At 40.5% G+C, this 17,500-nt stretch overlaps 1 protein-coding gene across 3 annotated transcripts in view; it reads left to right on the top strand.

The window, feature by feature from the left end:
* The window catches only part of lyst (lysosomal trafficking regulator), a 338,776-nt gene extending 322,053 nt beyond the window's left edge, over window positions 1-16,723 (top strand). For all 3 annotated transcript variants that reach the window (XM_060852679.1, XM_060852671.1, XM_060852686.1), the window contains 5 exons: window positions 1,277-1,416; window positions 2,784-2,881; window positions 3,402-3,558; window positions 13,609-13,680; window positions 15,459-16,723. In XM_060852679.1, the coding sequence (XP_060708662.1) occupies window positions 1,277-1,416; window positions 2,784-2,881; window positions 3,402-3,558; window positions 13,609-13,680; window positions 15,459-15,597 (606 nt within the window). In that variant the 3' untranslated portion in view covers window positions 15,598-16,723. The remainder of the gene's footprint in view (window positions 1-1,276; window positions 1,417-2,783; window positions 2,882-3,401; window positions 3,559-13,608; window positions 13,681-15,458) is intronic.
* Window positions 16,724-17,500: the final 777 nt, after the last annotated feature.

The raw sequence follows: 17,500 nt of genomic DNA, 5'->3' as shown, positions 1-17,500 counted from the left end.
CTCTATCCCTTTCCCTGACAAGTGTCTGGAGCTGAATCAGACTGTTCACAATTTGGTGTCATATTTTACCATGAGATAAGCTTTCAAGCACATCTCTGCTACATATCATAGAAGCCCTACAGTATGGAAACAGGCCCTTCGCCCCACCAAGTCCACACTATTATCATTCATTTCCATGTCCAACACATCACCTGACTTTACATCTGCTTCAGTTCAACTGCTGCTGAAACCCTTATCCATGCCTTTGTTATTGCCAGACCTGCTTATTTCAATGAAATCCGAGATAGACTCCCACCACATAGCCACTCAACTGAAGTCATCCAAAAACTCTGCAACTTATGCCTTAACTCAGACTAAATCCTTTTCTCTCCATGTGTTCACTAACTAACCCTATCTTCCTTTTGAAATTTTGAAATGCTCATTCATGATTTTTAAATAGGGAGTGGTTGACCATTGAGAAATTTCTGTAATTGTTTCCAGCCTGACATCCCTCCCACAATATCTGCACCTCTCTAAACCAGGGCTGTTGAGCATTCCCAATTTAAATTGCTCCATCATTGGTGACTGCATCTTCAGTTGCTCAGGTCCCCAAGCTCAAGAATGTCTTCCTGCATATCTCCAGTTCCACCTCAGTCCTTAAGACGTACCTGTTTGACTTAATTTCTGTTCATCTGCCCTTAAATCTCTTCTATGGCTTGTTGTATCTTGTTATCACAACACTTACGTAAAGCTGTTTGAAACAATTTATTACTGTAAAGGTCCTGCATAAATACAAGCTGGTATTGGATCAGAGAATTGTGTGTTCCAGCCATGCTCCAAAACTTCATGTATTCTTGGTGACACTATCACTGCAGTACAGAGGAAATGCTGCACTGTCAGAGATGCTGTCTTTCAGGTCTGACAATAAATCAAGAGCCCTCTTCGGGTTCTTTAAGATCCCGTCGTAATATTCAAAGAAGAATGGGGAGCTTTCCAGGTGTTTTGGCTAATTTATCCCTCAAATAAAAACATAGAGATTATCTGGTAGGCAGTTTGAACTATTGAAGCTGTCTGTGCATTTCCTATATTAAAAGAGTGATTGTGCTTCTTAAGTATGTCATTGACTGTAACGCCTTATGAGATGCCTAGAGGCGATGTAATATGATGTGAAAGATTTCTCCCATGTGTTTCTTTACTGTATTGTGTTTGCTGTGTCGTGATTAACAGAAGTGCAGGAAAGTATATATTTAAGTGTGAGATAGTGCACTGATAACTCATTTTGGTTTCCATTCTTTAGTCTTCAGAAATTGAAGTGGAAACAAAAGTCCACTTATTTGGGCACACTGATGAAGTAACCAGTCTGTGTGTCTGCAAACCGTACAGTATTCTAATCAGTGTCAGCAAGGATGGGACCTGCATTATATGGGATTTGAACAGGTATGAAAACATCCTTTAAACTACTCGACCACATGTTTAAGTATTTGATATAGAAACTTCTGTAACAACAAGTGAAAGAGAGAATGAAGAAAATCTTTTACTCTGGTCGTGGTGAATCTTTAACATTCTCTAGCCCAGAAGTTGTGAATCTCAGTTTTTGAGTATATTTAAAGTAGAGTTTGATAAATGTTTCATCATTAAAAACATAAAGGCTTATAGGAAAATTTTGGGTAAAGGGAATTGAAGTATTCTATCAGCCATGAATGGGTGCAGGTTCAATGACATCTCAGTGGCCTATTCCTGTCTCAGTGAATGACAAATCAGTGCTTGTTCACAGGAAGGAAGGGGGAGAGGAGGAAAGGGAGGGTTGAAGTTTGGGAAGAGGAAAGATTCACTGGGAGGAGAGATTATCATCGTCATCTCCTAGTTTACAAATGATAAGAGATAAGATAAGAAGCGAAGAAAGAATGAAGGGACGGGGAAGAGTTCTGCTGGGTGATTCTGTGTTGAAATTCCACCTTCGCTGGGGACATTGCTGGGTTACAGCTACATCGAGGCAGAGGAATTGTTGCATTTGTGGCAAAAGGAGGTTTCTGGTGTAACATGTTTCATTCTATGAGATGACTTTACCACAGCAGATGGGATTCCTATGTATGAAGACTTGTGCTTTTCTTAGGTTCAGAGCAGTGGCTTAATCTTCTTTCACTGAAGGTTGATGTATTGGGATACAGGACCAAAGTGATTGCTAGATTCTGTATCACCAGAAATTATAGTCACAAAATATGTATTTAGCCTAATCCTATCTTACAGTTGTTGCTTGTAACTTACAACAGTTCAGATGCAGTACTTATCCAAATAATTTTAGATCCATTGAGGACTTCTTACCTCTACCCCCTTTCAGACAGAGTATCCTAGACTTTCACCCCCTCTGAGTAAACAAAATCTTGTCTAATCCTTCTCCCAATTACTTTAAGTGTTTGCATCTTGGTTTTTGTCACTGCTGTTAAAAATAGGCCCTCCCTATTTGACCACTTATAATTTCATAAACCTTGCTGAAATTTCACCTCAATCTCTCCTGTTTGAAAGCAAAGCACTCCAGCCTATCGAGTGTTTCCTCATAGCTAACATTCTTCATTCGTGACAACATTTTGTAAAGTTTTATAAATTATTTGTGCTTTTACATCCTTATAATACACTCCCTGAATAATTTATAACATGTTAAGTTGGCTCACAGGTAGGGATACTTCATCGTGACTCTAATGCAAGACTTAACAATGTCTACTTTTATAACTTTATTTAAAGATAGTGAATTGTGAAGTGGTTTACAGCTGTTGAGAACTTCTGTCTATGCTTTCTTTATCCTATAGGTTGTGCTATGTTCAAAGTTTAACAGGACATAAAAGTCCAGTGACGGCAGTTTCTGCGAGTGAGACAACAGGTGATAGTGCAACAGTTTGTGATTCCGGTAAGCAGAAACATATATCTTCTCAACTGGTCAGATTATGGATACTTGTTATTTTTGGCAGAGAATGCAATGTGAACTATATTCCCACGCTATCGTTGGCTCATGTTAGACAGTTGTAGATGGTTCTATAAGTTGTGTAGGTGTGATTCTTCATTCTGACATCTTTCCCTTCTCTCTAGTGACAAATCTCAAACTATAAGAATGATTGGCTTTTTAAAAAATGGAAATATTATAATGGTGATGTGACAGTGGCACATTGGGATAGTTCAAAGGTGGCATTACTCTGAAACTGGCTGTTAAAAAGGAACAGGAGATTCCTTAAATAAATATGGAATTATTTTAAAAATACAGAATAAAACCAAAGGAAAAATGATTAACTACCCCTTTGTTGAATTCTTTGTTTTCTCCCAATATCCACTTTAGCTTTTGAGTCTTTTAATATCAGTGAACGCAGCAGTTTGTCCTCTGTAACATGGGTTACCCTGAAAAATAATTCAGTTGTACATTCTTTTTCCTCCAGTTGGTGGTGGTAGTGACCTGAGGCTATGGACAGTAAATGGAGATCTCAGTGGCCATGTACATTGCCGAGAAATAATCTGCTCAGTAGCTTTTTCCAATCAACCCGAAGGTGTATCTGTCAATGTTATTGCTGGAGGGTTAGAAAATGGCGTTGTAAGGTCAGTAATATACTTCTGTATTTAAGCTATAGCTGTCTATATTTGTGTATCAATTCCTAGTTTGAAGTAGAATGTCTAGGCTTAGGCACAAACAATTAGTTTAATAAAAACTGAAAGTATAACTTGTTCCTTCTAAGTGAATATTATAAGAGCCCTAAAGCATGGAGTCTGGCACTTTGGCCCAAACTGGTCCATGCCGAACAAAATGTCCATCCACACTAACCCCATTTCTCTGCACTTAGCCCATATCTTTCTAATCCTTACCTATCCATGTATTCATATATTCTGTAACACTTCTGTAATATTTGAATAATCAAATCTCTAACCATCAAGTATTTACCACCCCCTCATGAAAATGAGGATAGTGTGTTTATTTTGTTAATGGAGCTTTAATTATCTCCATACCTTGATCAAGTATTCTCCTAGGTTCTAGTGTTGATCTAACTGAAAAGAACATTTTGTCTTTGCTCCATATGTGGAATGCAGAAGTATTTGACTAGGAAAGCACCCAAAAATATAGAGTCATAGAGATGTACAGCATGGAAACAGACCCTTCGGTCCAAACTGTCCATTCGGACCAGATATCCCAACCCAATCTAGTCTCACCTGCCAGCACCCAGCCCATATCCCTCCAAACCCTTCCTATTGACATACCTATCCAAATGCCTCTAAAATGTTGCAATCGTACTAGCCTCCACCACTTCCTCTGGCAGCTCATTCCATACATGTACCACCCTCTGTGTGAACAAGTTGCCCCGCAGGTCTCTTTTATATCTTTCACCACTCACCCTAAACCTATGCCCTCTAGTTCTGGACTCCCCAACCCCAGGGAAAAGACTTTGTCTATTTACCTTATACATGCCCTTCATAATTTTGTAAACCTCTATAAGGTCACCCCTCAGCCTCTGACGCTTCAGGGAAAACAGCCCTAGCCTATTCAACCTCTCCCAATAGCTCAAATTCTCCAACCCTGGCAACAACAAAACTTTTCTGAACCTTTACAAATTTCACAACACCTTTCCGATAGGAAGGAGACCAGAATTATACGCAATATTCCAAAAGTGGCCTAACCAATGTCCTGTACAGCCGCAACATGACCTCTTAACTCCTGTACTCAATACTCTGACCAATAAAGGAAAGCGTACCAAACACCACCTTCACTATCCCATCTACCTGCGACTCCACTTTTAAGGAGCTATGAACCTGCACTCCAAGGTCTCTTTGTTCAGCAACACTCCCTAGGACCTTACCATTAATATATATAAATCCTGCTAAGATTTGCTTTCCCAAAATGCAGCACCTCACATTTATCAGAATTAAACTCCACCTGCCACCTCTCAGCCCATTGGCCCATCTGGTCAAGATCCTGTTGTTATCTGAGGTAACCCTCTTCGCTATCCACTACACCTCCAATTTTGGTGTCATCTGCAAACTTACCAACTGTACCTCTTATGCTCACATCCAAATCATTTATGTAAATGACAAAAAGTAGAGGGCCCAGCACCGATCCTTGTGGCACTCCACTGGTCACAGCCCTCCAGTCTGAAAAACAACCCTACACCACCACCCTTAGTCTTCTACCTTTCAGCAAGTTCTGTATCCAAATGGCTAGTTCTCCATATGCCTTGAGATCTAACCTTGCTAATCAGTCTATCATGGGGAACCTTATTGAAGGCCTTACTGAAGTCCATATAGATCACATCTACTACTCTTCCCTCATCAATCCTCTTTGTTACTTCCTCAAAAATCTCAATCATGTTTGTGAGACATGATTTCCCTCGCACAATGCCATGTTGACTATCCCTAATCAGTCCTTGCCTTTCCAAATACATGAGTTGAAAAATGTGGTGCTGGAAAAACACAGCAGGCCAGACAGCATCCGAGGAGCAGGAGAATCGACGTTTCGGGCATAAGCCCTTCTTCTGATTCTCGAAGAATGCCCGAAACGTCGATTCTCCTGCTCCTCGGATGCTGCCTGGCCTGCTGTGTTTTTCCAGCACCACACTTTTCAACTCTGGTACTCCAGCATCTGCAGTCCTCACTTTCTCCTTTCCAAATACATGTACATCCTGTCCCTCAGGATTCCCTCCAACAACTTGCCCACCACTGAGGTCAGGCTCACTGGTCTATAGTTCCCTGGCTTGTCCTTACCACCCTTCTTAAATAGTGGCACCACGTTAGCCAACCTCCAGTCTTCTGGCACCTCACCTGTCACTATCGATGATACAAATATCTCAGCAAGAGGCCCAGCAATCACTTATCTATCTTCCCACAGAGTTCTAGGGTACACCTGATCAGGTCCTGGGGATTTATCCACCTTTACCCATTTCAAGACATCCAGCACTTCCTCCTCTGTAATCTGAACATTTTGCAGGATGTCACCATCTATTTCCCTGCAATCTATATCTTCCATATCCTTTTCCACATGCAAAATACTCATTTAGTATCTTCCCCATTTTCTGTGGCTCCACACAAAGGCCACCTTGCTGATCTTTGAGGGGCCCTATTCTCTCCCTAGTTACCCTTTTGTCCTTAATATACTTGTAAAAACCCTTTGGATTCTCCATAATTCTATTTGCCAAAGCTATCTCATGTCCCCGTTTTACCCTCCTGATTTCCCTCTTAAGTATATTCCTACTTCCTTTAGACTCTTCTAAGAATTCACTCGATCTATCCTGTCTATACCTGACATATGCTTCCTTCTTTTTCTTAACCAAAGCCTCAATTTCTTTAGACATCAGCATTCCCTAAACCTACCAGCCTTTCCTTTCCTTCTTAATTCTTTGCTATTGTAATTGTTTATAGATAGATAGATAGATATGAATATTCATGAGTTGTGTTTCAGTCATGTGAGAATTATTCTATGATCCTGAATTGCCAAAAATGGGAATGAGCAGTTCCCGTGTTCAGGTTTTCTTGCAGTGGCAGCTAATCGTGTTGAGCTGTGTCGAAACTTTCATGGGAATCACCATCCCTTACTCATCTCCTTTGAATAGGCTAGTGTGCATAAATATCTTGGCTTACGGGTGTATTTGGTGGGGATTTGTAAAATCTAGTGAGAAAGTTGTGGTGGCACAAAAAGTTTAATTATTATGATTAGATTAGATTCCACACAGTGTGGAAACAGGCCCTTTGTCCCAACCAGTCCACACCGACCCTTCGAAGAGTAACCTACCCAGACCCATTTGCCTGTGACTAATGCAACTAACACTATGGGCAATTTCGCATAGCCAATTCACCTGACCTGCACTACTTTGGATTTTGGGAGGAAACTGGAACACCCAGAGGAAACCCATGCAGACATGGGGTAAATGTGCAAACTCCATACAGACAGTTGCCTGAGGCTGGATTCGAACCTGGGACCCTGGTGTTATGAGGCAACAGTGCTAACCACTGAGCCACCGTGCCGCTCCAAATATTATGGTCAGAACTGTAAATAAATCTGTGTATTGAACTGCTACTTGTGACACTAAAGCATTGCTGGTCCATCTGTTGGGCACTATTCCATAGAGGGATGGATGAAAAGTCTTGAGTAGGCTCCTGTGAACACTTTATCCAGATCTGGGCTGATAAGTGGCAAATAATATTTTGTTAAGCAAACGTTAAAGCAATGACCATCTCCTAAAGGGAATATTCTCTGCTCATCTTGACATGCATTGTTATCATCTAATTCTCTTGTCAACAACATCCTTAGGGTCATATCCACTAGAGTGCCATACACATCCTCACTACTTGCCTTCCTATCTATGACGATAGTAAATTCACTTTGGGCAACCATATCATTCATAAATGTTATAAATAATTGTGGGTCCAGTTCCATTCATTGTGGAACTCCTCCAGTTATAGGTTACCATCCTGAAAATGTACTCTTTTCATAACTCTCTGTCTTCTATTAATTCACCAATCCAATCTCCATGCTAATATACTATCTCCAATATTAAAGGCTCTTATTTAGTAGCCTTGTGTGACATAAGTAGTACCTTATCGAGTGACTTTTGAAAATCCAAATATATTGCATCTATCTGTTCATTTTTATTTATCCTCATTGCCTCCTCAAATTTAGCACGATTTCCTTTTTGTGAGGTCATGCTGACTTTGCTTGATCATATTTCTAAATTCCCTCCTATTACATTCCATATAATGGACTCTAACAATAACAGCCGGCAAGGACATGTTGGATCTTTTTCTGTGCTGTAAGTCTCTGTGAATCTAAGACAGGTGGACTCTAAGATTTTCCTAATGACAGGCTTCCTATACCAGATTCCACTTTTGGTCGGTTCTCTCCTGTGAACTCTGCCACTGCCAGAATTTATTTATGTAACTGCTGATTGCTCCACCATATTTCCTTCTATTCTACTGACAATTATGGAGGGGCAATTATTCTCTTAATGACTGCTCCAATGAATGGAGTTTCTGAGGAACATTTGAGGGCAGATTCATCCACCCCTACTATTTTTGACCGTTAGATTAAAGTATTTTCTAACAATGTGGAAATGCATTGTTTCATAATTACTACTTATCAGGGGATCCTTTCCTTTGATGTTACACATAAAACCGCCTTACTATGCAATACGAAATCTAAAATAAGACCATAGAAATCGGAGTGGAAGTAAGGCCATTGGCCCATCAACTCCCCTCTGTCATTCACTCATGGCTGATGGGCATTTCAACTCCACTTACTTGCACTCTCCCCCATCCCTTAATTCCTTGCGAGATTAAGAATTTATTAATCAATGCCTTAAAGACATTTAATGTCCTGGCCTCCCCACTGGGCTCCGTGGCAGTGCATTCCACAGCCCCACCACTCTGACTGAAGAAATGTCTCCTCATTTCCGTTTTAAATTGACCCCTCCAATTCTAAGGCTGTGCCCACGAGTCCTAGTATCCCCACCTGACAGAAACAATTTCCCAGTGTCCATCCTTTCTAAGCCATGCATTATCTTGTAAATTTCCATTAGATCTCCCCTCAAACTTCTGAACTCTAGCGAATACAATCCAGGATCCTCAGCTGTTCATCGTATGTTAGGCCTATCATTCCAGGGATCATCCATGTGAATCCCTGCTGGACACACTCCAGTGCCAGTATGTCCTTCCTGAGGTGTGGGGCCCAAAACTGGACACCGTATTCTAAATGGGGCCTAACAGAGCTTTATAAAATCTTAGTAGCACCTCACTGCTTTTACATTCCAACCCTCTTGAAATAAATGACAACATTTGCTTTCTTAACCATGGACTCAACCTGCAAGTCAACCTTTAGAGAATCCTGTACTAGCACTCCCAGATCCCTTTGTACTTTGGCTTTGTGAATTTTCTCACCATTTAGAAAAAAAAAGTCCATGCTTGTGTTCTTTTTTCCAAAGTGCAAGATTTCGCATTTGCTCACATTGAATTTCATCAGCCATTTCTTGAACCACTTTCCCAAACTGTCTAAACCTTTCTGTAGCCTCCCCACCTCCTCAGAACTACCTGTCTGTCCACCTAACTTCGTATCATTGGTGAACTTCACCAGAATGTCCCCAGTCTCTTCATCCAAATCATTTATATATAAAGTGAACAGCTGGGGCCCCAACACCAAATCCTGCGGGACGCCACTTATCATCAGCTACCATTCTGAAAAAGAACCTTTTATCCCAACTCTCTACCTTCTGTCAGACAGCCAACCTTCATCCATGCCAGTAGCTCACCTTGAACACCATGGGTCCTCACCTTACTCAGCAGCCTCCTGTGAGGCACCTTATCAAAGGCCTTTTGGAAATCTAGGGAGATAACAACATCCACTGGGTTTCCCTGGTCTAACCTACTTGTTACCTCTTCAAAGAATTCTAACAGGTTCATCAGGCACAACCTCCTCTTACTAAATCCATGCTGACTTGCTCTATTTCAACCCTGCACTTCCAAGACCTTAGAAATCTCATCCTTAACGATGGATTCTAGAATTTTACCTACAACTGAGATTAGGCTGATCAGCCTATAATTTTCCATCTTTTGTCTTGATCCTTTCTTGCATAAGGGGACTATAACAGTGATTTTCCAATCATCTGGGACTTTCCTTGACTCCAGTGATTTTTGAAAGATTTACAACCAACTCCTCCGCTATTTCTTCAGCCACCTCCCTCAGAACTCTAGGATGTAGCCCATCCTGACCAGGAGATTTATCAGTTTCAGATCTTTTAGCTTATCAAGTACTTTCTCATTTGTAATGGCCATCATACTCCACTCTGTCCCTTGACTCTGCTTAATTGTTGGGATATTACTCATGTCTTCCACTGTGAAGACTGACGCAAAGTATTTATTAAGTTCCTTATCTCCTATCACTAGCCTCCCTGCATCAATTTGGAGCAGCCCAATCTTTACTTTTGCCTCTTGTTTGTTTCTCATGTATTGAAAGAAACTTTTACTATCATTTCTAATATTATTGGCTGGCTTACCTTCATATTTGATCCTCTCCTTCCTTATTTCTCTCTTTGTTATCCTCTGTTTGTTTTTGTAGTCTTCCCAATTTTCTGATTTCCTAGTGCTCTTGGTCACTTTGTAGGCACTGTCTTTTTCTGTATTACATTTCCTGAATTACTTCGTCAGCCATGGTTGTCAAATTCCACCCCCCCCAACCCCGGGTAATCTATCCTTTTTTTGGGATGTACTCTGTACTGTGTCCTCAAGCATACCCAGAAACTCCTGCCATTGTTGCTCTACTGTCTTCCCCACTAGGCTCTGTTTTAGTCAGTTCATCTCTCATGCCCCCATAATTACCTTTATTTAACTATAACACCATTACATCCGATTTTGCCTTCTCTCTTTCAAACTGCGGATTGAACGCTACCATAATATGATAGCTGCCTCCTAAGTGTTCTCTGACTCGAAGATCTTTTATAAAGTCTGCCTTGTTCCATAGCATAAGTCCAGAATAGCCTGCTCCCTTGTGGGCTCCTTCACAAGCTGTTCCGAAAAGCCTGTTTTTCAATTTCCTTCCTAGTGCATGATACTCCCCAAACAGGTCCTCCTTCCTAGCCTTGCCTATGTTGTTTGTGCCAACGTGGACCACAACAACTAGATCCACCACCATCTCTTCACAAGCTGTTTGGAGATGTCCTGCACCCTGGCACGTGACAGGCAACACACATGCAGGACTCCAGATCTGGCTTGCAAAGGATACTATCTGTCTCCCTAATTATAGAATCCCCTATAAGAAGTATTTGTCTTTTTGCTCCCCCCTCTTGAATGGCCTTCTGCACCATGGTGCCATGGTCAGCTGGCTCATCCTATCTACAGCCCTTTTCCTCATCTGTATGGGGAGCAAAAATCTCATACCTGTTGGACAAGGTCGAAGGCTGAGGCTCCTCCACTCCTAAGCTCAGAATCCCCTTACCTGCCTCATTTACAGTCACACCCTGTTGTTCCTGATCATTAACTGAATTTGAATTATTTAACCTACTGGATGTGACTGCCCCCAGAAATAAAGCGTCCAGGTAACTCTCCGTCTCCCAGGTGTGCCGCAACATTTGAAGCTCAGATTCCAGATCATCGACTCTTCCAGCAACCAACACTTGCAGATGTGGTCACTGCTGTTCACAGTGGGATCAGATAGCTCCCACATCATACAGCCACAGCACATCACCTGTCCAGCTGTCTCTACTTATTTAATTAATTTATACAAATTTGAGTTAAACAACTGTTAGTGCTTCTCTATGGTCTTGTTCAACTAACCAACTAATAGTAAACTTTTAATCAATCACACGTAATGCAAGAAATATCATTTGAAATGCCTTACCTTGTAGTGTCTCTGGATTCGGCCACTGCCAAAATATGTACCTGAAACTCCCGCAATAAGTTTATATGTTTAAAAGTTACCTTCCCGTCGTGCCACTGGTACTCGCAGTCACTCCTCCCGCTCCAACCGCTGCTGAAACAATCAAAATAGATTTATCTCTTGTTGATTCCACCAATATATTGCTCCCAGAAACTGTCAAAAAAGCATACTATAAATTCACCTTGCAGCAGTGCACAGATACTCAGTGGTTAGCACTGCTGCCTCACAGTGCCACGGAACCGGGTTCAATTCCAGTCTCAGGCAACTGTCTGTGTGGACCTTGCCCATCCTACCCAACTCTACGTGGGTTTCTGCCTGGTGCTTCAATTTCTCCCCACAGTTCAAAAATGTACAGATTAGATTGACCATACTAAATTGACCCATAGGGTTGAGATTGGTTGGATTTGTCATGGTAAATATGGAGTTATGGGGTTAGGGTTGAGGGCTGGGTCTGAATGGGATGCTGTTTGGAGGGTCGTTGTAGACTTGAAGAACTGAATAACACGTCCCTGCACTGAGAGGGTTGTATTACTATCTTGGCTAATTTGATCGGTCCTGTCTATGTGAAGATTGACATTATTTATTTCAACTCCAATAATTTCTTGTTTAATACTCTGTCCAAATCAGTTAGGACTAGTGGTAAACAGCAGCTTTCTTATTTCAAGGGATTGAAATATAATTGTAGGGAAGTCTTACTGCACTGACCAAGGTACGAGTGACTACATCTTCAGGCTCAACAATCTTCAGCTGCTTCAACAATGAACGTTTCTCCAATGTAAGGTCAGATTTCAGGGTGTTCGTTGATGGTTGTGTAAGATACAGCAACATTTGCACCTCCCCTGATACTGAAGCAGTTCATGCTCAAATGCAACACGATCCACATGATATGCAGGCTTAGGCTGACAAGTAACATTCAAGGCACACAAATGCTAAGCTATGACCATCAATATGAGACAATCTAACCACAGTCTCATGACATTTAATGGTATTACCATCATTGAAACCCCAGTATCGATATCCATGGGGTTAGTATTGACCAGAAACTCAACTGGATTGTCACATAAATACAGTAGCTCCAAGAAAAGGTCAGAGAGGCTAGGAATGCTGTGATGAGTGACTCATTTTCTAACTCTCCAAAACCTGTCCATTATCTACAGGACACAAGTCAGGAGTCTGATGGAATACTCCTCTGTTGCCTGGAAGGGTACATTTCCAACAATACTCAAGAAGTTTAACACCATCCAGGGCAAAGCAGCACACTTGATTGGCACCACATCCACAAATGTCCACTCCCTTCACCACGTATGCTCCATCATAGCAGAGTATATTATTTACAAGATGCACTTCAGATTCACTAAAGATAGTCAGACAGCACCTTCCAAATCCATGACCACTTCCATTTAGAAAGCTAAAAGCAGAAGATACATGGAACACCGCTACCTTCTTAGGGGCAACTAGATACGGGCAACAAATGCTGACTATCCTGTGATATCCACATCTCTCAAATGATTTATTTTAAAATTTGGAGTACTGAGAGCAGTTTTGGTCTCCTTATTTAAGGAAAGGTATTATTTCGTTGAAAGCAGTTTAGAGAATGCTCCCTGGTATGGATGCATTATCTTATAAGCAACTCCGCTCACTAGCACATAGAAGGATGAAAAGTGATTTCATTGAGATATATAGGATTCGTAAGAGACTTGAAAAATAAATACTGAGAGTCTAGGACCAGAGGACCTATTGAAAGTGTCTCTCAAAGTGTGCAAATTTAAGACTGACATGAGGAGGCATTTCTTTGAGTGTTGAGCCTGAGGGAACTGTGAAAGCCGAGTTCCTGTGTATATTTATGGCTGAGATGGATTGTTGATCAGTAGGGGTATCAAGGATCATTGGGAAAGACAGGAAAGTGGATGTGAAGAGTGTTGGCTGAGCCGTGATCCGAATGAATGGTCAAGCAGGATGACAGGCTGGAGGGCCTACTCCTATTGCTATTTTATAAGATCTTATTGATGGAGAAATTTGATATAGGCACATTTAAGTGTTTGTACATTAGCTTTGCAGGTACTTCATTGATTGTTGCTTACTTGCCCTTTGGCTGTTCATTTGTAAAACATTTCAAATGCTTACATCTTTCTAATCTGTGGACTCAATAAACTCCTTTATTCATATGTACGGGCAATTTTTTACTGTAATAATTAAAATGACAAGTCAGCATTCTTACTTTTGAACATTTCTGTGCCATTCAGGCTGTGGAGTACATGGGACTTGAAGCCTGTTCGGGAAATAGCTTTCCCGAAATCAAATCGGCCTATTGTCAGGTAAGATTGAGAAAATACATTTGTGTTGTACAGAATTGTAGATGCCATGTTTTATGCTAATATTGTTTAAGTATGCTCATGTGTATCCAGTCATTCTAAGAATAAGATTTTCAGATGAACAAAACAATCTCAGCAGGCTATATCCAAGATTCACTTTCTAACAGGTTTCTATTTCAGACCACTCTTGTATTGCTAGTTGTATTTGTCCCTCATTGGCATCTATACCTCCAGTGCCCAAGGTGTATAACTTGTGAAATTCTAAAATTCCTTTCCCACTTCTACTCTTTCTCTCCTTTACAATTTTCTTTAAAATATATTTCCTTGGCCAATCACAAGCTTTACTGAGTTTTTTGAAGAAGTAACAAAGAGGATTGATGACGGCAGAGCGGTAGACGGGATCGATATGGACTTCAGTAAGGCGTTCGACAAGGTTTCCCATGAGAGACTGGTTAGCAAAGTTAGATCTCATGGAATACAGGGAGAACTAGCCACTTGGATACAAAACTGGCTCGAACGTAGAAGACAATGTGGTGGTAGAGGGTTGTTTTTCAGACTGGAGGCCTGTGACCTGTGGAGTGTCACAAGGATCAGTGCTCAGTCATTTAGAATCATAGAATCCCTACAGTGTGGAAACAGGCCATTTAGCCCAACACGTCCACACTGACCCTGTGAAGAATATCCCACCCAGACCCATTCCCCTACCCTATTATTCTACATTTTCCATGCCTAATGCACCTATCCTACACATCCCTGAACTCTATAGGCAGTTTAGCATTGCCAGTTCACCTAACCAGCACGTCTTTGGACTGTGGGAGGAAACCAGAGCACCCAGAGGAAAACCATGCAGACACTGGGAGAATGTGCAAACTCCACACAGACAGTTGCCCGAGACTGGAATCGAACCTGGGTCCCTAACGGCTGTGAGGTAGCAGTGCTAACCGCTGAGCCACCATGCCACACTAAATTATATAAATGATTTGGATGTGAGCATAAAGGTATAGTTTGTAAGTTTGCAGGTGACACCAAAATTTGAGATGTAGTGGACAGCGAAGAAGGTTACTTCAGATTACAACGGGATTTTGATCAGGTGGGCCAATGGGCTGAGGAATGACAGATGAAGTTTAATTTAGGTAAATACGAGGTGCTGCATTTTGGGAAAGCAAATCTTGGCAGGACTTATACACTTAATAGTAAGGTCCTAGAGAGTGTTGTTGAACAAAGAGACCTTGGAGTGCAGGTTCATTGCTCCTTGAAAGTGGAGTCGCAGGTAGATAGGACAATGAAGGTGGTGTTTGGTATGCTTTCCTTTATTGGTCAGAGTATTGAGTACAGGAGTTGGGAGGTCATGTTGCAGCTGTACAGGACATTGATTAGGCCACTGTTGGAATATTGTGTGCAATTCTGGTTTCCTTCCTATCAGAAGGATGTTGTGAAACTTGTACATCTTTTCTGAACCCTTCCAAGGATGTTGCCATGGTTAGAGAATTTGAGCTATAGGGAGAGGCTGAACAGGCTGGGGCTGTTTTCTCTGGAGCGTTGGAGGCTGAAGGGTGACCTTTATAGAGGTTTATAACATCATGAGAGGCATGGGTATGATAAATAGACAAAGTCTTTTCCCTAGGGTGGGAGAGTAGAAAATTGTCAGAAAAGGAAAAAAAAATTTGTGTTGATGGTCAAAAAACAAACCAAAAAATTAGGTAAATCCTGAGTTAAATGTCTAGCATACTTTTGATAATCGTGCTTTTTGACTTCGTTATATTCTCTTTTGTGTCCTACAGTCTCACGTTTTCCTGCGATGGCCATCATCTCTACACAGCAAACAGTGATGGCACTGTGATAGCCTGGTGTCGTAAGGACCAACAACGGATGAAGCTCCCTATGTTTTATTCCTTTCTAAGCAGTTACGCTGCCGGCTGAACATTTAAATTGGATTTCTTTATACCAATCACTGTGCACATTTAGAATTTTCAGTGCTTTTGGGTTAAGATTGAGGTTGAGAAATGAAATGTTCCTCTCCTCAGTTGTATATATTCTAAATGAGAAAGATCCTCATAAAAGGAGCAATTGATTTTCAACAGAACAAGATGGAATATGGAAACAGATCTGCAGAGCAGCTTTTGTCATTGTGTTCTGTTGCCTTCCTGCCCATGATGGAAATTCTTGACTTGTTGCATATGCAGTACTTCAAAATATTAATGGTTTCAAATGGGCAACCTAAAACTCAGTTTCAATTTGATGTAAATTATGCAATGTGTCCGGTTGATAATTTTACAGAGTGCAATATTTTTTACTTCTGAATCTATATCAAGTTTTGCATACAATGCGCATGAGACCAAGCAGCGTAATGAGGTACACGAACAGAATCAACTACATAACGGAGCATGGAATTATGATATAAAGCACCTTAAACCAATTTCTGTGCACACAGCGTCTATCTGCGATTGCCTTGAATGTTTTTCATCTTTGTAAGTGTTACCATTTCTCATACTGTTTCTTGAAAATGATTCTGTCATCTGAATAATTTGATATGAATCAAATTGTTCCTTCCCTTTATTTTTCATAAGTAACAATGAGCAGATTGAGAGATCAAGCTTTATTTTGCCAGTGCCTGCCAGATTGCATGAAAAGATACATCTACCTTAAAGCGAATGGATAACAGAAATTCTACACAGAAAACTATGCTGGGTTTATTGAAAATACAATACTGGTGTCAATTAGGTTGATTATGGTCGAACTGTAACCCACTTGTGTCAAATACATGACTGTTTATTTAACTGGGAGGCACATGATCCCAATTTCGTCTGCCATTTTCTCTCTGAAAGTTGTCTTTTGATTATTATTCTTAAATATATTTAAAAATAAAGAGTTGAAAAGTATGCATTTTGCAAGTATTTTGATGAAAGTGAGATAGTTTGTGATTTTGCTGATATTTAAAACTTTAGCAAATAAGTTTTAAAAAAATTATGAAACCATTGTTCCTCAGACTTGGAAAGTGAGCGTTTGCTGTCTTTTGTACTTCCACTCGTTACATATCTGTACAAACTATTGTGATGAATATTTGAACATTAAATTAACTATAATCTGTAATGTCTTTCTGTTCTTATCTTTTTATTCTACTAATTATGTTTTGCTGATATTTAATATTGTTAGTTTAAAAATTCATGAAATGGGTGTTCCGTAGATTTTGAAATGTTGCACCTGTTTGCTGACCCTCGTTGACATTGCTGATCCCCATGAGAAATTTTAATGGTATTTGGATGGGTGATTGAAAGAGTTGCTGAAAGGAAATAAAAATGGCAAAGGAATAAGGGCATAGGCCAACGTGTCATCATATGGTTACAAAGACTTTGGTAGACATTTATGGTAATGTCAGTCAACTAATAATCCAAAGCCCCAAGTTTGGGTCCATGGATATGAATTCCACCAAAGCAGATGGAAAATGTTGGATTCAGTAAAATCTGGAATTACAAAATAGCGTAATGGTAAACATATAACTAATCATTATTGTTAAGCATCAATTTGATTCACTCACGCTCTTTAGAGGAAGAAATCTATTGCCCTTACCTCGTCTGGCTTACGTATGACTCCACACCTACAGCAATGTGGTTGAATCTTAATTGTTCTCTGAAATTGCCTGGAGATTCACTCAATTCAAGAACAACTAGGGATGGACAACAAATGCTAGCTTTGCCAGTCCTACAAGAATAAAAAGGTGATGGAAGATAGTCCAGTGGGAATAATGTTATTTAGAAGAAGCGTGTCATCATTCCTCCAGTAGATCTTCATTAAAGCTGTAGTGTTGATATAGTCATCCACAATA

Source organism: Hemiscyllium ocellatum, chromosome 3, assembly GCF_020745735.1.
Source record: "Hemiscyllium ocellatum isolate sHemOce1 chromosome 3, sHemOce1.pat.X.cur, whole genome shotgun sequence".
NCBI lineage: Eukaryota > Metazoa > Chordata > Chondrichthyes > Orectolobiformes > Hemiscylliidae > Hemiscyllium > Hemiscyllium ocellatum.
This window is presented reverse-complemented; position numbering and strand designations above follow the sequence as displayed.